Raw genomic sequence first — 22,350 nt, 5'->3', positions numbered from 1 at the left:
AGTCAGTCACCAAGGACGTTTACCGCAGTCTTTTAGACATTCATCTGGCTGACTGTTTTGCAGCGACTGGTGCTGAGGTGCTGCAGCAGGATGGCGCCCCATGCCACACCGCACACACCGTCAAGGAATGGCTTGCTGCAAGTGAGGTAGAGTGCATTTCTGACTGGCCGGCCAACAGTCCAGACATATCACCCATTGAGAAGCTCTGGGCTATCGTGAAGGGAAAGCTCAGAAACGAAGACACCTCCAAACTGCCAAAATTAGAGAGAGCACTTCGTCAAGCTTGGAGCAGCATACCACGAGAAATGGTGATGAAGCTAGCAGATTCTCTCCCTAGTCGTTTGAAGGAAGTGAAAAAACGAAAAGGATACCCCATTAGTAAATAAAAGGTAAGTTAATAAGTATCCACAACAATTTATGTTTCATTCTGTCTCGTAGTTTGACCATTTCTTTCAATCGAAATCATGTGTATATTGTTTAGTGCGCGATCACGTCGAGAGGCGCCGACTGTATGTAACTTTAAACCACTCAACAAATGGCAAAGTACCAAGGCAGTACATGGTGGGATTCAAATCTATGTGTGGATGTCTGCCCAATCCCATGCTCGCCATCTTATCCACTATGCTACCGCCTCCCATCTGTCTAAATATTTATAAATCTCTTCTTAGTTTGTTAAATCAAATGACTCATTCTAGAAAACAAAATATCACAGTATTCTAAGATAAAAAAAAAAAAAAAAAAAAAAAAAAAACCACATTGCTAACAATCAAAGCAGTATAAACAAGTACGATAAATATAGTGCATGCACGAGGACAATCTCCAGTGAAACGGGAACATAAAGAGTACTAGACTATTTCAAAGAAAAGGATGAAAAGTGGAATAGAATAAGAGAATAATAAGAGTTCTAGTAAGATCTCTCCTTGCAAGGAAAAAAAAAAATTGCAATAGTTTTCTATCAATACCATTCCCTATGTTAGGATTATTAAGAGCAAATGTCAAATCTAGACAAACAAATACTTTTTTTTTTTTTTTTTTTTTTTTTTTATAGCTTACCAGGTGGCCCAGGTGGAACACCATATGGAGGAGGTCCCCCTGGCCCTCCAGGAAAAGGACCACCAGGGGGCATTCCAAATGGAGGTCCACCAGGTGGAGGACCCATACCCACTCCAGGTGGTCCCCATTGCCCTTGGGGTCCTTGCCAACCAGACCCTTCATCATCACCATCGTCTTTGTCACCATTCTCTTGGTTGGGGGGACCGCTGCCACTTCCCCCTCCTGGGCCCTGGTTATTGCTGCCAGTGTTGCCACCACTACCACTGGAGGTTGGGGGTCCTCCACCTCCTCCACCAGCTCCACCTCCTTGACTTGGAGGTGTTACTCCTGCAGCCTGAGCCATGGCTTCAACCTAGACAGAAAGATCAAGTACAGTATTTGAATAAAAATGCATAAAAGTGCCTAGAAAATCTTTCAACATCTTTCTTCTTCAGTTGACTTTCAGATAATGAAAGCACATCTATGGCAATAATATTCTCCACACTTACCTCTTGCTGTGTTAGGATCTTGACACCATCTCCTTCAGGTTTGGTCCAGGTTGTTTCTCTAGTGCGAGCATTGTAATAGTAAGACTTTCCTTCCCCTGTCTTTGTCTCCACCCAGATCTCACCACTCAAGTCCATGCCTCCTAAAGAATTCTGTTGCTGAAATGTAAAGCAAAGTAAATAAGCCAAAAAAAAAAACTTGATATATACAAGATTGGTATAAGAGTAGACTTGCAATCAGTATGTTTATGACTTTTCATACAACTTTCTTGCATTTATTCTGAGCAATCTACAAGTAATTGCTATTTATTTCATTTTAAACTTCACATCTATTCTTCCATTCATAGTAACATGTGGTCTTTAATAATAAAAATCCATCTTCACTTCATAAGCAATTCAACATTCAACACCACATTCATCTTCAAATATCTACCCTTTTCACATGCTTCATCACTTTGCTTTAGTTTCATCCATGTCTTTCTATTACACAGCCTTTATGAACTATCTCAATCCTTCCTCTGAATCACTTGCCATAACAGTTCTCTACTATCACAAGCTGATTCAGAATCCACTCCACCATCAGAATTCCCAGCACTCAAACCTCAACCAAACACTCATAAACATTAATCTATTAACTGGTTTGGATGTTGTTCAACTAATCAATAAACAAAATAGAAATGTAAATTATATGATATACTAAAAATGAGGGAGGTGAAAGAGAAGATTTAAGCTAGCTCTCTAAATATCTACCAACCAAGGGCATATGCACTGGGGTAAAACAAATACACATGCTATTTCATTATCAAATACATAGATAGGCAAGAAACTTACATTCTGGTTGGGTTGTTGGTTAGGTGGTCCACCTGGTCCAGGTGGACCCATAGGCCCCCATGGCCCAGGGTGACCCATTGGGCCCATCGGTCCCATTGGTCCCATTGGGGGCTGAAAAAAAAAAAAACAGCAAAATAATTTAAGTGTAAATCCAAACCCAATAGTACATAGACTTAAGGGTAAATGAGATTCTATTAAAACAAAACCTGTACATGTCAAGTAACATTAAGGGATTTCTTTTCAATGTCAATTCTCACTGAAGATTTCAATATCTGATTTTCTTCCAGCATGCCTCCTCCTGACATTCAAGAAATAACTTTCTATGTCAAACACATTGTTAACTTGAGTTTTAAGACAAAATTTCAATTAAACAATAAATTATGCTTAAAGTATGAGAGGATAATTTCCCCAGTAAAATGGGAGATGTGTTTTAGTATATGGAAGAGAGCATGGAAGAATGAGATGACTGGTGTACAAGGATGATGTGCATAGACAGGTACAAGTGAAGACTGTCAGTCATGGCAATCCCTGAGGAGTTCCCAGGAACAACATCAAACTACACTACACCAAAATTTCAACCAAGCCAATTCTTTAGCAAATTATGCATTTTTTTTATAGTTTTTTTTTTATTTAGTGGTTAAGATTAAATGCAGCACAAAGGGTATAAAAATGATAACTAGTCACAACAGATCAGTGCTGATCCTGGTTAATAACTGGAAGGATGGCTGCTTGGGAACACCATGCAGGCACTCTCTGACTTAGGTCTGCACTTGACAAGATTAAGAAAATTTCTGAATGGCAAACTGGTCACTAAACTCTCCGCTCTTGACCCATCAAAGGTATTTTGTGGACTCCCAAATTAAAGACAATTACTTTAAAATACAAGATTTACACAAAATAAGGTTAAAACCAGCAATGTAGCACTAGATCGCAGCTAAACCTATTACAGATATGGAATAAAGCGTTTCTTTTACGTGATGCTGGAGAAGCAATACTTTTCAATCATTATGCATTTACAACTACTGTTCTCTTAGCAGCAAAGCTCAAAAAATGTACAGAGGGGCATTTCAACTTGTTGAGGGTCAATGATGTATAAAGCCATCCGGAGTGAGACCGCAGTGTCGACGATGACTTGCATATTCATTTTCAATAAAAATTCCTATGGCATCATGTTCAATTCCTGTAGACTGACAATTACAAGTTCCAATCACTTCACGACCTATCTTCTGGCAGAACTCTAGTCACACCATGCTCCAGAATGTCACAGAGGGGTGCCACAGTTATCACTTAGTTACTCCAGAATAAGTAATTCCTATTGTCTCATTTGTAGTTCAAGTGGCTTGCTTCAAGCATTTCTCGACCTATGTCCTGGCAACACTCAGCTGAGCCGTGCTCCTGTATCTCATGGAGAGGTACCTCAGTTATCACATAGCTATGACGTCAGCATGATGTGCAGATAACCTCCTCTGACTTCTGAGGATGCTTCTGAGCTGGCATTGGCTTACGAACCTGAGACTGAGTTGTCTTGGGTTGACTCCCCTGAGTCTGCTGAACATCCTGAAGACCAGGATTACCAAACAGAGTCATCATCATCATCATCAGAGGATTATGAAGGCCTGTGACGTTTCCCTCGCTGAGCTCAACGGCCGCCTCGAGGCAGGCCTAGAAAGAAACATCATCGCTCTTCACGTTCTACACCACCTAGAGCTGCAGAGCACTCCACTGTGATGTAGGAAGAAGAAGAAGAGGATGATGCACAAGAAAAAAGCTCTCTGCTCTTCATGAAATCCATTGTAAATAGGGTGAACAATGAAAAGAACGTATTCAAAAGTCGTAGTAATGCTTCTCCACCACCCTCACATCACACATGTTCCCTACATCCTCACTCACACTGTACCACATCCATTCTCCCTAGAGCCTGCATCCAGTACAGGGAGAAAGGTTGTGGGAACCAGCATGAACACTGGAGAAGACGAGTTATACTCACTTGCTGGGCTGACCACATCCCTTACAGCCTTTATTGCCAATTATGAGGAGAATCAGCTGAGAATTATGCTGTGATTACATTTTTTTTCAATACTGAAAGAAATTTAAAGCCAAACTGCTGCACAAGTACAATGGGCAGAGCATCCTCAATATTTACAAGTATTTGGTTTCTGGACTCCTATGAGTAAATTCATTTGTAAGTATAGGATTATATAGCAAAACCCATCACTGTATGTGACTTGATAACACCAGTGAAATGTCCTTGTCCTGATATACTTCCTATCATTATTATATTTTAAAAGGCTCCATACCAGGCTGCCATATTAAACTGTCTCCAGTTCCTCTGCAGTCCTAAATCTCTAAAGTCTACCTGGCCCATTTCATTTCCAGCTTTCTTCTATATACTTTTATTTTCATCTTGTTTCATTCTCTGCCTACACCACCTCAACCAACTTAACCTAACCTTCAGTTCTATGATGTTCCATATTGAAGTTAAGTAATTCAGTAATGCCTTTACATATCCACTTTTAACAAACTAACTTCTACATACTTTAGCCTGTAAATACTGCTCTTCACTGCATGTGTCTCCAGCATACAGTATTACACTCTCTACATAAATGTGTATGCTGACCAGTCTTTTTGCTAATGGATGTGGACAAATGGGGAATTTGCTAATGGTTAGGATAGTGTTAATAATGGGGATCACACAGTTGCTTCTGAAAGGGCAGTGGATTTCTGGATACTAAGTTCCTATACAATCAGCAGTTTGATAATGCAAAAAATTATTGTGAGCACTGAAATCTTTCCTTAGGTTACTTCTTTCCTCTTGCTTACATGTTTTGGAAGTCTTTCCTCTTTCCAATACACAGGAAAGGACATTTGGGGCCACAGCAGAAGGGTACTTTCCACTTGATGTTACAAATTACTAAATAACTTATATCAACTTGAAATAAATTTGTGCATTGAGGAAGCCCTGTATTTTGATGCTCTAAGTGTTATTTACTTATGGCTTGTGGCTTGAACATGGTACAGTGGGGCTCACAAAGACCTTAAGAAATATAAAGAGATAACTGAACATAATGTGTTCAAGTGTCCTGGTCAGATGATGCCACAGGCATGGAACTAGGGAGAAAACCATAGGCATTTCTCAGCCTGCTGGTTGTGTTTTCACAAATTACTCAACTTTATTTTAAATTCAAAATCTAAAAACAAATAAGTAAATAAAAGATAAGTTAATATAAGTGTTGGGATGGAGTTTAATACAATTATTTACAGGCAGGCAAAGGGACAATGATTAGTTAAGAATGGTGACTTACCATGCCTGGTGGTCCCATAGGTCCTCCCATGCCTGGTGGTGGGGGAGGCATTGGTCCCCAGTTAGGGTCAAAGGGTGGGGGGGGACCTCGGGGGCCAAACCTTGGTCCCCGTGGCCCAAATGGAGGTGGGCCTCTGAATCCTGGAGGTGGAGGACGAAATCCTGGTCCACCTCGACCCCTAAATCTTGGACCTCCGGGTCCTGGCCCTCCTGGCCCTCCAGGACCCCCTGGTCCTCTTGGCCCCATTGGCCCCATTGGTCCCATTGGACCCATGGGTCCCATTGGACCAAAACCTCTTCCTCGGCCCCTGGAAAGTAAATCCAGTAAATTCTTACTGTCTGGCCCGTCTCAAGTTCAGAGATTAATATACTTTCATATGATATGTTTTGTTACGGTATGTTTTTAATGAATCTGCTATTTCTGTAAGAAAACAGGTTACATTTCTTTAAAGAAAGAAATTTTCTAAAGAAAGGTAATATATATGTACCATGACCCAATTCCTTATATTTTCTGCTAAATAGTGCCTGGAGCTAAAATACAGATAAATTACAGTCAAACTACCAAAAAATAAATAGGAAGCTACCCAATTACTAATGCTCTTGTTAATGTCACCATGTCTTCATCTTGATCTTCATGCTAGTATCCATATCCATAGCTACTAGTTACATCAAACTAAAATAAATCTATCTTACTCAAGCCTAGCCTAACCTAATCAAGATCAACTGACAATCACTTCAAGAACAGAACAATTAAAATTTCAAAAAAAGTAGTGTTATAATAGGTACATTTCCAAAACAAAAGTATATAGGATTGAAACTCCTTAAAATAAGACTATCTCATGAAAGAACTAAAAACTGCAACTGTTCCACTGGTAATAAAGGAAAACAAAATCATAAATTCTTGGTAAGCTGTGGAAAAGAATCTTCAAAATCAAATAAAAATGTAAAAAATATAGAAATATTTATGGATAATCTTACTAATAGTAGCTCCTCATGGAGAAGCTATATCATGCACAATATAACATGTATGGGGGGTTAAATGTGTGACTTTGAAGGAGGATGCAAGTTAATGCAAATGCCCTAGGTAAGGTTTGGTAAGGTGAAGTGAGATTAGGCAAGAAATTTTCCAGTGTCAAAATATGGAATAGCACCCTTAGACATTATCATAAATGTCCAATCTTGCAGCTTCCCCCATCAACTCCCCAACGCTGCAGGAGGGGAAGGGGGGGGCAGGAGCAGATAAATAAATACATATAGATAAATATATTGAAAATAACGCCGCGTTTCTTCTTAATTCCCTGATAATCTTAACGCAAATTAAATTTGTTTCAGGATTTCGTATGCAAATTCACAAAAATTTCTCAGCTGATAATAAAGAGCATGGACGCGTGAGGCAGACGCCGGTGGTTACAGGGTTGCTTCATGCCACCCCCGCTTCTCTTCCCCTTTGTCCTCTTATCACACACGCATACACATTCGCACACATTACACATCACACAAACACGCCTCGCCAGCTGCACACCCGTAACACATACCACAACCATCAGGGTCAATACACACCGCCTCGCCAACAACCTTGAGGAAGGAATACAATGATGGGCCTAACCACTACCAAAGCTCTTGCCCCTGTCTCACCTGAAACCCCCTCGTCCTCCTCGCATAGACATAGGTGGCCCCGACCCTCCATCATTGTCCACGTCAGCATTTCCACCTTCCCCAGGGGCGGAATTAATTTTATCGGGCCCGTCAATTTCTTCGGACATCTCTGCGAGCTAATGCCTGATGGCGTCCTCGAGGCGGCGCCCACTGTGACCACTCGGCGCCCTCCACCCCGCTGCATGAGATGCAACATCAATTTATTGTCCTGTGTAGGAATTGTGTTTAGATACAGCATGAATACATAATAATATTTATTTGATGTTTATATATTAGATATAATTTTCTAAAGCATGTCAGTCCTGACAAGTAGTTTTGAAAAGATATTTACCAGAATTGGCAATACTATGGGTTTTGTTTGCGCATGCGCGGCTATGTTGGTACAACAAAATCTTGTCAAAATTCAATTAATATAAAGAATAGAGTAAGTATTGTGTAAATAATCGTCTTTGTATGTGTGAGTGTGTGTGTGTGTGTGTGTGTTTAAGTGGATTTTTCTTTCTTAACAGTGGGACTGAAGACGATGATCTTACGGCAACGATTATCTACAGGAGTCTTCTTCAATCCTCGTAGGCTCGTAAACTGCTTAGCTACCGTAGAATATAAACATTTTTGTATACATTATTTTTCTGAACCCTCTTGGGAGCATACAAGTCTTACAACTACTCCGGGTTAAAAGTTTTCAATGCTAGCAGGGGAATCGACAACCGAAATAGGCGGAGTGAAAGATATGATCGGCGATAGAAATATGTTACCCGGATGATAAAATGCTAACGTGTTGGTATTGTTTTCAATAAATTTTCGAGGCCATATTAATTACCTACGTAAAGAGTTATTCATGGATGAAAACCGTTATTGAAATTGTGTAACATAAATGTTTTCAAACGATTTTTGCTTACAATAAGCGTGGGACAATAAAGGCGCTTCCGTCGCCGTGAGGCATTATGGCACAGGGCAAGTGAAGGTGCCTGAACGTGAACGGCCTTCTTGTCACTGGCCATGCCTTCCAACACATCACTGTGTACTGGTACAATGCCATACTGCAGTGTGAATTACGTTATGCTTAATATAATCAATTCACGCTGATATTCTGCAGAGTGGCGTTTATGACATACATTTATTAAGCATAAAATGTAGGTTATGTTACTTGTGGGCAAATAATAAAAAGAAGGCAGATTAGACTGCACACAACATTTTGCTGCCATACTATTACTATTGATGTTACTACTCTTTGACACTTCTATACTAGTATATTTCATCTGTAAGGTGGAAATATCCCAACTTTTTTTTTTTTTCTCTCTCTCTCTCGCATTTGTATGTGGATAATTTATTTTGCCTAGCTTACTGTAATAATAAAGAATGGACTCACTAAATATAGATAGAGATAAAATGAGACAGTCTGGTGGACCATCATACTGCACCAGAACTCCACCTGCAGGTCTGCTTTTCAGTTCAAAAGATACATTATAATTTGGTTCATTAGATAAGTTTTCTTATACCAGTAGTACAGTTATCATCTCTCTCTCTCTCTCTCTCTCTCAAATAAATAAACAAATAAATAATATAGTAAAAATTTTAAAAAAAGGTGCATAAAAAATAATAATGGCATCTCCAAGTGCAAACCTTAAATGAAAAGACCTTTGACAGCTATGTATGTTGCTTAATAAATCTATTTCAGAAGTGTATATATATATATATATATATATATATATATATATATATATATATATATATATAGAGAGAGAGAGAGAGAGAGAGAGAGAGAGAGAGAGAGAGAGAAAAGCAGTACAGGTACTGTACTAGCAGTTACTATTCTAAACTCCCACTTACATCTACCTATCATCCCAATTCAGATATACTGTATATGCATAGCACCTTCTCGTTAGTCACCTTTTAACTTGCTTCTAAAAGTCTGATAATCATGCTGGTATGACTGCAGGTCCTGCATGCAGTGCATTCAAGACTCCAGTGTGATGTGGTCAAAAGGGTCAGCAGCCTGCCAAGAGAGCATCATGATCACCAACACATCATAAATAGTGACAAGTGGTAGGATCGGTCCTTGTGGAGTCCTCCCACAAAGGAAATTGTATCTCAACATAAGGTGGCTGCTTGTCACAGCTTCACACTCTATATTACTATGTTTGCATTGTGCTTCACTATTGATATGTCATATGAATTAGGATAGTGATGTGCAGGTACATAGTTATTGAAACAACCTTGCATTTATGTAAGCAGTAGCCCTATCTTTCATATTAATTTGAATGTTGCAGTTAACATCGATAAGTGCAAATCTTACTTAAGTTGTAGAATTTTTACTGAACAAGGTCAGCAATCTGATATGCATTTTCTTGCTTGTCAGCATAAATGTGAACCCATTGCAGGTAGTATCTAGGCATTAGCTAAATGCTAAAGATGCATAAAAAAAAAAAAAAATACAACATAAATGTTTACAATACACTGACACCCTAGCCAAATAATACACACTCAGCCCACTCCCCATTATTTACATGGTGGACCAGCAATGGTTCCAAGAATCATATCTGGGTATCACCAAGCACTCTGGGTATTAGCAAGACAATGCAACACTGGCAATGTGGACAAAAAGTGGCACTACACAATATGACAAAGGATGAATGGATTCTTACGAGGCCAAAGGCAAAAGAAACAAAGATAACCACATGCCATTTCCTCTTTTTATATTTCAAATTTAGTTGAGATTTTGTTTTATTTTACATATTCCAGAAAAGTGTCCGCTAACAGCAGACAAAAATAACATCAGCTCTTCCAGGTATGTTTCATTCAAAGCCACTGTTAACTGCAAAACCAGGCATTCCATAATGAATTGTTTGGAGCCATTTGAGTGATACAAGCTAAATTATCTTTTTGTATATCTACATTACTTTTTTCTTTGCACAGTATTATGTAATGCCCAGCAAAATGACTAATTAAATCTACGACCATCAGAATTTGCAAGATACAAAATCATGGAAAACATGGAAGTTTTCTTGTACCTCAAGTTACATGAAGATTTTTGTAACAAGTTCTTCACATAAACTCCAATAGAAATTATAACTATTGAGAAAAATAAAACGAAGAGAAAGTCTATATATATGGTACAAATTTTAATGACCACAGTGTTTGAATTTGCTGACTGCAACTTTTGTTACATACTAGACAGAACAGGAAAGCAATAAGTCTAAGGGACAATATCGCTACATCATATCTATTGTTCAAAATTTTCATCCTTAACATCTAATGAAGTAAATACCTTATTGCATTTAACTATGACTGGCAGTGTCATTTGGTAGAAAAAATATCCTGTGTTTGAAATGACAATATTTTCCCTTTCTTCATTGGTTTCCTTACTTATCAAGTAAAGCACTAACAAAGTAATATAAAGAACATCCACACAATACATGCAAGAATGGTTTCCATTATTTAGCATGTAAATAAAAGCCATGAAAACAAGACATTTAGTTACCACAATAGCATCCTGGAAAAGTCCTTCATCCTTAATAACAGGATTTATGAAGGCCAATGTCTCTAGATGGAAATTTCTAATGTCATGGCATGAACTCAAGACTATCTTCAAAAAACAATATCCAGCAGTAACCAAAGACTTGTTCTGTAGTACTGTAACTTTACCACAGCAAAGAACTTCTTAAAGCCACACTCACTTGAAAGAGACTGACTGTATGAAAATAATTTCCATTTAAAACACCATTTTCCATAATCCTTTGTAAGCATAAGTATCATGTCACTTGCATTTTACATCTGACATACACATCTGGTACTTATTCAAATGCTTCTAAAACTTCAGTTAAAAAAAGGTTTTGTATGTGATGCTGTCAGTTCTTTATATCGAGAGAGAGGTGTTCACTGAATTCAGCGCTTGTGCGAGTTGAGCCAGCCACCAGCCACGTCACTACCTCTACCTTGCAGGTTCTCCCACATAAGGTTCTTCAAAGCCAGATTTAACACTTTTTCAAGTCACAACCTTGATATATATATGTTTCTCTTTTCATTTTTGTTTTCTCAAAATGATGTATTCCTACCAATCACAACTTAAATATCAATGAAACGGTGCAGCCTCTCGTTAAGATTGGCAAAATAAAGCAGACATTACCCTCCTTGTAACACTGCAAAACTGACATCCCTATCAAAATTATGGTTAATTTATATGAAAATGATAAATATAGGTAGCTTATCAATAAGAAGAAAAAACTAAATATCAGCACTAAACTATTCCAGCCAACAGATGGGCAAGCCAGATGAAACAGTGAGTGATGTGGCAAGAGTGTTGGTGGCTCCTACAGTAGGTTGAAGTGAGGCAGTAACACTGACGAACACCTCTGTCTTAGGCTGGTAATTGAAGCTTCTTTCCTTGCAGGACTGCAAAAGGGAAAATAAAATATTGAAACCTTAATCATGTGATTTCCTTATCAGCACTTTCTTACTGGTAGATCTAATATTCTTTCTTGAAAAAATATGAAGAAACCTATCATTTTTGGTCCCATTATTGAATTCACATTTATAGGGAAATACAGTACCAATCCATTATCAAATTATTCCATAATAGTGTATATAATACAAGATTTTTCTACTTACACAGATGAAAAGAGCATGACTGAATTTGACTTGGTTCTGCTTCACAATCTTACTTACAAACATAGGTATTTCTGTTATGGCACTCTAAATTTAACTGCAAGACTATCCATAAAAATGTTCCTTGTTGAATATGTCTTACAAAGCTAGACTGCTTAATGTTACAATAGGAACTGTTTTAACATAATATCAATATTAGTAATATTAGCTATTATGCATGTTATAATTTTTCTAGAAGGAACAAACTTTTAACACTAACACTATATAGTACAAAGTAATGTGCCACATACTGAAATAACATGTAGTACTACTGTGCTGGTGAATGAAGATAGTGAAGAAGTTTTAAAGGTTTTCTCACCTTTAGTGATATACAAGTAGAAGAAGTCACAGTAGAGGACTGTCTGAACAACTCCAGCCACAATAGCAATCAGATCATAAAATCCTTCAGCATAATACCTGTAAACCTGTATAAAAAAAGTTTCTCATAACTTTGAAATATAATTTTCACTTCATGAAATCAATTTATAATTTGTCTGATGAAATGCAATGATACTTCTCCACTGATATGACAATACTGGTTAAAATAGAGAAGTGGTACTTCAATCTAAGGTGGAGATCAATATAGCTCAGGTTGTAAAATTTCTCAAGACTGCTTCATTTACAGATAGGTACCAGCCTGAAAAAATAATAAATAAATAAAAACAAAGGAGAAAAAAAAGACATGTACAATGCACTTTGGTCTGGTTCTAAATTTTGGAAAACTTGAACAATACTAGAGTGATCAGCTGACCACCTGTGTGGACACAAATATGAGATATTTTCTGCCTCCATTTATACAGTGATGGTTCTCACATATTTGGCTACACTGTAAGTTGTATCTCATCCATTAGTTTCCATGCAAATGTGGTTGTGCCATCAGCTTGGCTGAGCACAAAAACACTTTGCCTCTTCAACACATGTTTGGCTGCACAGCCATGTCTGAATAGTGATATTTGAATCACTGCAAATGTACAGTAGCAAAATCAAAGTGACATTGTTTAAATGGGCTTTATGGCATATAAAGCCACTTCTTTTAAAAAATTGCCACATTTCTTTATCTAACATTCACCTTCAGCTTCTACCTTAGACACAATAAATCTCACCTATCAACTTCAGTGTGCCAATATAATGTGTGGTGACTGTATCCCTGAAAGGTTCATTTGGCAACCAAGTAATAAAAAAAGAGATCCCTATATATCATTGGTTCACTGTTCACTTGAGATGAAATTGCCATCAACTGTTATGAAGTGGATGCCCAAAGCACTGAACAAAGTAGAGATTATACTGCATTGAAAACATGTTACAAAGATCAAATTAATGTGTGCAGAACCAGAAATCATTGCTAAATAATAACTGCAAAGACTGACTCCAAACTAACACAAATTCACTACAAATGCTTTACTCAAGTTACAATAAAGACTGATACTATGACATTTATGAATAGATAAACTATTTCTAAGAAAGGTTTCAAGACTTACCCAGTTGACAATGTAGAGGGCTCGGTACGATCCCAGAGCAAATAAGTAATGTGATGTTATACTCTCTGCTTCTCCAGTCTTGGATACCATGAACAGCTGGGGCAGGATTGCAACTGACTCAAGGTAAATACTGAATGTCCACAGGATCTATGGGAAAAGGAAATCTGTTTATCTAAAGTACAATTTATCTTATGTATTTTAGCTAGTAAATGGAAATTTTACATTAAGAAGCATTAAGAGTTGACTCGTACTTGTGCTTATCTGTATTACCTTGACCAATGACTCCCCAAAGCATAAAAAAAAAATTTCCTGACCCTTCTTCCAACACACTACAACTTGTTTAATTTTTCTAATAAATCAGTTGTAAATTCAAATAATTTTTCTAATAAATCTGTTATAAATTCAAATAAAAGTTTGTTTTAAAAGTATACAGATTTATGACTTCCTTAAAAAAAAAAAAAAAAAAAAAAGTTTTCTAGCAATAATGTGGCTGAAGTTCAAAAGTACACTTGTTGATTCATCTTTCTGTAATGTTTTTTTCTCTTTTTTTTTGCAAATTCTAATTTTGTGAACAAACAAATTACAAAACAAGAATACAAAAACCATTACAAATGTTAATTGATAAACTATTAAGTGTACTGTACAAAAAAATAAAAATCATTTTTACTTATCTATGATGATGATTAAATGTATGTACCTCTAATGGAGAAAAGTCGTGGTTGATGAGAACAGACAGGATAACGGTAGGGATAAGCAGGAACTCCACACGGAAAGTATCATGGTTGTGGTCATAGGTGGCTTTGAAGCGCATGTAGATCAGGTACAACGTTGCGTAAGAGGCAGCAAGGAAAATGACCTGAAAAAAAATTCACCATGTTACCAATGTTTAGTCGGGTAAGTACCTTTCTGTTTTACATGACCTTCTGCATACCAAACCCAATGAAAATAGTACAGCTATACCTACTTTCAAATTCTATACCAGTTAGATTTCAATCAGGAGGGAAGGTAGATCAGATAATATATTTCATTTAGCCAATACTAAAAAGCACATTCTTAATAGAAGAGATCAATAACTCTAGTGGTGTTACCAGATTCACCAGATATCACAATTTAAACAGAAAGGTTGGTTTATTGAATATTGTATATTTTTGGATTTTATATCATGAACTACTGAAATATAAAAGAAATATAAAAATAGCTAAAGTATTTTCTAAACATATATATATGACCTAAACACTTTAATAGTAGAATTAAAGGTATATTATGCATTGTGTTTATTCCATACCATCTGTATTCCTGGAACAAAGATTTCTTCATTTCTCAATTGATAACAAAGTATGATAGTTTTTTTTCTTCTAGGAAACAAGACTGCAAGAAACCATGAACATTTTTCCATAGAAAGAAAACAGAACAAAAATTGCTCTACACTTTTATAGCAAAGTATTAACCTCTGCAGAGGTGAGGCAAAATGTGTGTTTATGTTTTGTGTCATATTAAAGTCACTAAAAAAGAAAGAGCTTGGTACATCAGATGACTTTATAAAATGATGATGTTAGTTGTATAAACTCATGTAACTAAGTATAAAGAAATATCAAAATAAAATAATAACAAAAAATTAAGGAATAAAACCATGGTAAATCAATAGATAAATCACAATATAATGTTTTGAGACAACAACTCTGTACCACGACACAATGCTGCCCAGCTTCTGAATTAAACAATCATGCAAACACTGAAAACTTTACAGTTGGTCGTATGTATAAATAGGTAAATACTAGCACCCATGATCAAGCATCACGAAAAAAAAAAAAAAAAAAAAAAAAAAACCAGCATTCAACTGAGATGATACAAAGATCTGTCACAACATCTGAATACAAAATTATCTAACGTCACCAAAGGATATGAAAAAATATATGAAAGACAGAAAGGATACAAAGAGCAGCATGAAAATCATGCCAAGCCCAAGAGATTTATAGACTAAGGAAAGATTGCTGAGACAGATAATCTTAATCCAAGAGTATAGAAGGGGAAGATCAAATTATAGTATGCAAGATTTTGAAAAAGGTAAAGGAAATGGATGGATATGATGTTCACATAAGACACAAGAGATACTTAACTTTAAACTTGATACACACATACCTTCATTGTCGAATTGTAAAGTGATATGAAATTTGTCAAGAGGTCCAGATAACGGGCAGTGTAAGTGATTGCAAACATGACTTGAGATTTTCCGGATATGCCTGAAAACAAGACAAAACATTATAATGAAATTATAACTTAAATGCAATCAAAATATTTTGGGAAACTATGATTATGAGACTATACGTAATGGTTTTTGGATCATAGCTATGTTGATCTGTTGGATCGCCAATAATGTGCATTATTCTTAAGTGAATCGTGTCTGACGCAGGCATCAGTTTGTCTCCAGATCACACTATAAAGTAAGAGATTAAACCCTTAACATAGGGATTGGCTGCAACAAGCCTCAGGGAGGTCTGAAATGCAGTAGGACTGGACCACTGCCACTGCTCAGTGATATTAGCAAGTGACAGAACTCAAGTAAGATAGGACTGCTGCCTTTCTACCACAGCCAACACTCACAAAGATACCAGCTTAGTAACTGACCTGCAGCTAACACCCACAATTGCACTGGTGTATCTATGTAGTTTATATGTAGGAGGTTGATAGACAAGAGCTGGCTACAAGCTGGCTCATTTACAATTCCTGCAGTGGCTTGACGAATTTGTCTTTCTATCAACATATTTGTAAGAGACTGTGATAGTCCTGTGATTTGAATCCGAATCCAAATATGGTATTTGATGTGTTGGGCAAGAGATGGTGCATAACACATATTGAGTTAACTGTTCACTAAGAAGAGGGAGCTGAGTGTGCAATGAAGGAAAATGAATTAAGTGTGTGTTTGCACTTAGGTGTTTTTATGATAAATGACTGAGTGAATGTATGGTGAACAAGTCTGTTATGCCACTATCTAAAATAAGGTGAGGAAGCCTGTTCCAATCCCATATGGTGTGTGGAAGGTAGGAGTACCTGTGTGTCAATATTAGTATGGTATGTGATGGACAGGGCTGTTTAGAGTTGTCACTACTCTTAAATATTTTCACTGATGCTACTGCTGATGTCTGACAGGTGATGTAAGGATTCAAAATCTTCAAATGATGCCAAAACATTCAGAAAGCTTAATCTATGTGTTAAACATTATATGAAGCCAGTAAAACCAAATAAAACAATGGAATTACACTATTGTTTGGGGGGTGGGTGACGTAGTTGATTAAGGCGGCTCATGTTTGGGCCTCCAGCCTAGGCAGCCTGGGTTTGAACTCTTGCCAAAACCTAGTTGCCTGCTGGGAGATATAGTGTTCTCCCGTTAACTCAAGCAGTGCCATATGACCTAAGCTGTTGCGGCACCTAGTGGAACAATTTCTATTTTTACACTATTGTTTGTTAATAAGATTCACTGTTTGCATTAGTGTACGTAGTCACGAGATAAGCATTCTACATGTTTTGCAGTTTAAGATTAAGAAATTCACAGAAAAACCTAACAAAACCTGACAACCAAAGCATTCTTAGCAGATTGGAAGACTTGATACTAAAGAAAACACAAAACACAGAGGAAATGGCTGCAGTGTGTTACACAGATATGGAATATTGATGTCAGAGTGCCATTTATGTCTATATCTGACCAGTCACAAGCTCCAGTCAGTCAGTTACTAATGTCCACTTTTGATCCACTCTTTGTACTAAGAATTTAATCAACACTGCCACCTATCATATTTACCTCATAATATATCGCACTCTGTTTAGCTACAACATACCCATCACCACCCTTCATCTGTCAAACCATTCTGAGTTTCATTTCCACTTAGTCCACCACACCATCATTCAAAATAAGTGCTTCAGAGACCTAAGTCAAGGGGGCAGCTATACCTATGTGGCCTGCAGTGAACCAAACAGCAGTAGATAACAAACAATCATGACCAATGCTTTGTCCGAGTGTCGGCAAGTCAGGCCACGGAGAATCAGCCATGGGTAGTGCATATTTCATACACTACGACGGAAATAATGATCACAGGACTACAGTATTCATCGCTTTGGACTAATGACTGTATAAAAGAGTGAAACATCGTTCTTTGGGCCGTGGGAGGGGAACATGAGCAAGGAGGCTGGGCTGTCAAGGGTCAGGTGGCGGCCCAACATTGTAAACAAACCGGGCGAACACATTTATTCCTTCATATACACACAATTACATGTCATATCCTCATACCTGCACATGACCTGCTCGTCCATATCTTAAGGAGCAGGATGATGATGGCCAGGAGGTGGGAAATGTCCCCTGCAAGCCTAAAAATGTTCATGGTGAAGGCAGCGGTGTGGTGGTGCGCCTGGCTGTGCTAGTGACGTGGCCGTGTCTCCCTGCCCGTGTGTGTGTTTGTGTGTACGTGTGTCTGTTGTGGGATGACACATTTGCTGTTCACTCTATATATCAATGAGATTATTTAATATATTTTGGTAATTTTCTAAGTGTCCATCGTAAGCTGGCGTTCGTTAAATGTATGTATTTGTTTCTTTTCGTGTGTGTGTGTGTGTGTGTGTGAGGCAGGTGGGTTGATAATTGCTATTTGTTGTACATACTTTGTTTTGTTAATATGATTTATATGTAGTATTTCTTTAAGTATATTATAACCACAGGTCATTAAAATAACATAGGATTGACCAGCGCCTATCTATTCATCCATTTGAGTCAGGATGGCGAAGTTGAAAGACTTTTTTTCCTTTTATTTTTTTTCCCTTGTGTGTTCTTGATAAATAAGTCTCACTGTAGATTTAAAATTAAACAAATACTGAAAACTGCAGTGCATCAACTGATTGTACTGAGAGGTTATCGCCCTCTCTGCTGTAGCATGCAAAAAAAAAAAAAAGTGTTTTAGATATCAACAAGATGGGGAAATTACACACATTACCCCATGTTATTATGACTGGAAGATATATGTATAACGATAAAGAAACCAAAGAAAGTAAACCAAAAAGCAATATGCATAAGGATTGTGAAATAGTTTATCATATTTTGTAATGCCAGATGCTCGAGAACTTCACGAGTGCGAGACAGCTGGAGTTGACATGGGGGAAGACCGTGCCAATATGGAGACTACATGGCGTCACAATCTTGAAGCCAACAGCACCATATTGAATTGCAATGGGAACGCTTTTGTATATGTATTCTTGCAAAAATCTTGTGATATAATCCATCTAATCAACCTACACTAATAATACACAAAACACGAAAATGAAGAAATCTCAGAAAACGAGTCTAGGTGTACTTAAGTTATTCAAATGAAAGACCCTCTAACACGTCAGCTTAGGCTTTACTTAACAGCCATTACACGGAAAACTAAACAGAAAAACAACAACCTCTGGCGTATTCATAGCCACACATTCCAGTACCGTGGTTCCAACTCATACATCCTTGTAGGCTGAGAGAACCCGCTAGAACGGTGATGAGAAAAACACGTGTACTCATATAGTACTTGTGGTGGTGGTGGTGGTGGTGGATGCCAGTAATAAGATCCACTCCTTTCCACACCACTTCATGAATCCTTAAACTGTTAACATTGCATCCACTATAAGAGTAAATTTGAATGATTTGACTGGATGTAAAGAGAAAAATCATATTACTATTAAAAAAAAATTGAATTACTAGATCATACATATTACTGCCATCAGAGAGAGAGAGAGAGAGAGAGATTGTTGGTGCTGAGTCATAAGGGAGAATCATACGAAGATTAGATGAAGATGATAGGTCAACAGATAGGCATATTTCGTACAGGGTCTTCAATCTATAAATGTAATTCTGATGTTTTTGTGCAGCTTCCCTTATTTTCTGAAGTTCTTAATTCCACCAAGCCAGGAAGAGACGCTATTTTTCAAAGAATAGGTGCCGCAACATAATGGCGCTGCTATAAAATGATAAAGAGAGCTAAAATAACGTTGAGTAGAAGAAAAAAGAGTAAAGAAAAGGAAGGTAAAAGCCATTGAAATGTTATGTTTGAGATATCAATGATGACAATGACAAATTTGTGGTATAGATATATCAAAAGCCACGACAGAAATAGCAAGAAGTAAAAAGAAAATTATAACTAAATGTATGAGGAGAGACAAAGCCAGAACGGTTTCCAGACTCGGATCCTCCCAGAACAAAAAGATAAATAAATGACATCTCTTTAGCACGTCACTTCGTAAACCCCTTCACAACATTAGTAAAGTTTCGATATATTTTAGGTGACCTTTTCAACAGTGACCTTACTTACTTATATATTGTTTACCTTTACGAGTTAACCAGCATCTTCATTTCATTCCTTCCACCAGTCCGATTCCTACACTCTATCTGATTCTGTTTTGTTTTGTTTTCTAATCTTTTTTTTTTATTATCTATTTCGATAGAGAAGGATAGTTGGTTAATTCTACTTTTAAGTCTACGTTTAGTGCGAGCGTTGGCCAGCATCTTCATTTAACTCCTTACACTAGTCAAACTCCTGAACTTTATGCCTGATCCTGTTGTTTTTCCATCCATTGAGAGAGAGAGAGAGAGAGAGAGAGAGAGAGAGAGAGAGAGAGAGAGAGAGAGAGAGAGAGAGAGAGAGAAGGATCTGAATTAATCTTTCTTTTAGTCAACCTTTAGTGCACGAGTTAACCAGCATCTTCATTTCATTCCATACAATAGTCAGATTCCTAAATTGTCTGTCTGATTCTGTTGCTTTTAATATCCATTTCAAGAGAGAATCGTCCACATTTAATATATTTTTTTAGTTTACCTCAGTGCAAGAGTTAACCAGCATCTTCATTAAATTCCTTACCCTAGTCAAACTCCTGAACTCTCTCTGCCATGATTCTGTTTTTCTTTTTCTTTTTTTATCGTCAATTTCGAGAGAAAGCAGGATCATGAATTCATCTTTCTTTTTAGTCTATCTTTGGTGCAAGAGTTAAACATTATCTTCATTTCATTCCTTTCACTAGTCAAACTCCTGATCTCTCTGCCTGATTCTGTTGTGATTATTATTCATTTTAAGGGAGAATCATCCATATTTAGTATATATCTATTTCTTAGTTTACTTTTAGCGCATGAGTCAAATAGCATCTTCATTTCTTTCCATCCACCACTCAAATTCCTAATCTCTCTGCCTGATTTATTTATTTTTTTTTCAATCATCCATTTCGAGATAGAGAATGATCATGAATTAATCTTTCTTTCTAGTCTACCTTTACTGCAAGCGCTATTCGGTATTTTTTAGTCTTTCATTCCTTCCACTAGTAAAATTCTGGAACTCTCTAGCTGATTCTATTGTTTTATCATCCACTTGAAGAGAGAAGCATCAATAATTGTATATTTTTGTCTTATATTGCAAAAGTTAACCAATATCTTCACTTTTCATTACTTCCACTAGTGAAATTCAGGAACTATTTATCTGATTCCGTTGTTTTATCATCCATTTCAAGGGAGAAGTATTCATATTTAGTTTATTTTTTCAGTCTTAGTACAAAACTCAACCAATTAACCAATGTCTTCAGTCTTTCATTCCTTTCACAGCATAACTCTTGAACTCTTCTTGATTTTATTTTCTATGTACTTTATGTCACCAATTTCAAGGGAGAAGCATCCTGAACTAATATTTATTGATAGTTTACCATTGTTAACCAATACGAGTATCTTCACTTTCATTTCTTCTGCTAATACAACTTTGGAATTCTGCCTTATTCTAAAGCTTTTTATTAACTATTTCAAGTGAGAGGTACGTATTCTAAATTAAACTGGCCAACCCTATCTCAGTCCTTTTCTCCTTTATCTATTTACTTTTTCGGGGAACAACTGTTTAGAAATGGATGCGTAGGATGATTTCTTACGATCTTTACAGTTCTCAATTATCCTTCTGGAGATGCCGAGGAAGCTGGTGGTGGGTGACTCCTTCCACGCTGCTCTCACTCCCCTGCCTGCGCTGATCACCAAACTCTGACTTAGTATACTTTGAAACGCTTCTTCATATTGCTTCATTCTCGCACCAGGATTAATTTGAAGCGTTTTTGAAATAGTTACTAAGTTTTTCTTTATCTATTGACAATGCAGAATCCTCGTTAAACTTTCACCTGAATCATGAAAACATCCTTAGATAGATATAGCTAGATATATAACCTCCTACTAGAGCTTGTTTATAAAGTAACAGAGATAATGCTTGAATACGTTTAAGACTGACCATCATGAGGCTGGGCAGTATGTGGTGATATAGAATACACCTTTCTCATTATTTTTTTTTTATAGTGTAGCAACAGGCATGATGAGAATACGAAAACAGTAATGATTTTTTATAGTTTGCGGGAGTTTTCTTTTTTTTATCATTGGAGATGAAAAAAAAACCTGAGAGAGGGCTCATGAGGAATCTAATGGCAAAGTAAATAATGAGATAAGACAATGATAGTGTTATGGTATGCTTGGGATATGCCGTGTCTCAAGTTTCATTAGCAGTTTGTCAGAGAGAGAGAGAGAGAGAGAGAGAGAGAGAGAGAGAGAGAGAGAGAGAGAGAGAGAGAGAGAGAGAGAGAGAGAGAGAGAGAGAGAGAGAGAGAGAGAGAGAGAGAGAGAGAGAGAGAGAGAGAGAGAGAGAGAGAGAGAGAGAGAGGTGGTAGCGTAGTACTAGCATTATTATTAATTCATTTTCACTACTCTAAGAGTGAAACGTGCATCTACACAAATTTGAAGAGTTCTGTTGATGCAGACTTGGGCTTGATGGGTTACCGTCGCCGGCCAGGACACATCAGTGACAACGGTGTTGCGACGACCATCACTTCTCATTGAGTGTCAATGTTGATGAAGGATAAAAAAGGGACATGTAAGGCA

At 37.2% G+C, this 22,350-nt stretch overlaps 2 protein-coding genes across 5 annotated transcripts in view; both read right to left on the bottom strand.

Moving 5' to 3' along the window:
- The window catches only part of LOC123503714 (transcription elongation regulator 1-like), a 33,493-nt gene extending 26,001 nt beyond the window's left edge, over positions 1 to 7,492 (bottom strand). The window contains exons 1-6 of one of the 4 annotated variants that reach the window (XM_045253697.1): positions 7,306 to 7,492; positions 5,672 to 5,978; positions 3,879 to 4,031; positions 2,370 to 2,480; positions 1,542 to 1,697; positions 1,054 to 1,405 (exon numbers count right to left, since the gene is read on the bottom strand). In XM_045253697.1, coding sequence (XP_045109632.1) covers positions 1,054 to 1,405; positions 1,542 to 1,697; positions 2,370 to 2,480; positions 3,879 to 4,031; positions 5,672 to 5,978; positions 7,306 to 7,433 — 1,207 coding nt within the window. In that variant the 5' untranslated portion in view covers positions 7,434 to 7,492. The remainder of the gene's footprint in view (positions 1 to 1,053; positions 1,406 to 1,541; positions 1,698 to 2,369; positions 2,481 to 3,878; positions 4,032 to 5,671; positions 5,979 to 7,305) is intronic. The other 3 variants (XM_045253696.1, XM_045253700.1, XM_045253698.1) reach the window with 3 other exon arrangements.
- A 2,507-nt stretch (positions 7,493 to 9,999) lies between these two features.
- Positions 10,000 to 17,947, bottom strand: LOC123503716 (ER lumen protein-retaining receptor 2-like). The gene is made up of 6 exons (XM_045253702.1): positions 17,731 to 17,947; positions 15,588 to 15,688; positions 14,146 to 14,304; positions 13,449 to 13,595; positions 12,290 to 12,395; positions 10,000 to 11,718 (listed from the first exon to the last, which is right to left on the bottom strand). The coding sequence occupies exons 1-6, from the start codon at positions 17,819 to 17,821 to the stop codon at positions 11,684 to 11,686; spliced, it is 639 nt and encodes a 212-aa protein (XP_045109637.1). The 5' UTR covers positions 17,822 to 17,947; the 3' UTR covers positions 10,000 to 11,683.
- Positions 17,948 to 22,350: the final 4,403 nt, after the last annotated feature.

This window comes from Portunus trituberculatus, chromosome 14, assembly GCF_017591435.1.
Source record: "Portunus trituberculatus isolate SZX2019 chromosome 14, ASM1759143v1, whole genome shotgun sequence".
Classification (NCBI taxonomy): Eukaryota; Metazoa; Arthropoda; class Malacostraca; order Decapoda; family Portunidae; genus Portunus; species Portunus trituberculatus.
The sequence above is the reverse complement of the archived record's forward strand: the minus strand, read 5'-3'. Positions and strand labels throughout refer to the sequence as shown.

Excerpts from the sequence above, each read along its gene's own strand:
- LOC123503716 (XM_045253702.1), bottom strand. The coding sequence starts at position 17,821 with ATGAACATTTTTAGGCTTGCAGGGGACATTTCCCACCTCCTGGCCATC. Across the intron at positions 14,305-15,587 it reads TTTACAATTCGACAATGAAG|GTCATTTTCCTTGCTGCCTC; the intron begins GTATGTGTGTAT and ends ATTTTTTTTCAG. Across the intron at positions 12,396-13,448 it reads CCCTCTACATTGTCAACTGG|GTTTACAGGTATTATGCTGA; the intron begins GTAAGTCTTGAA and ends TTTTTTATACAG.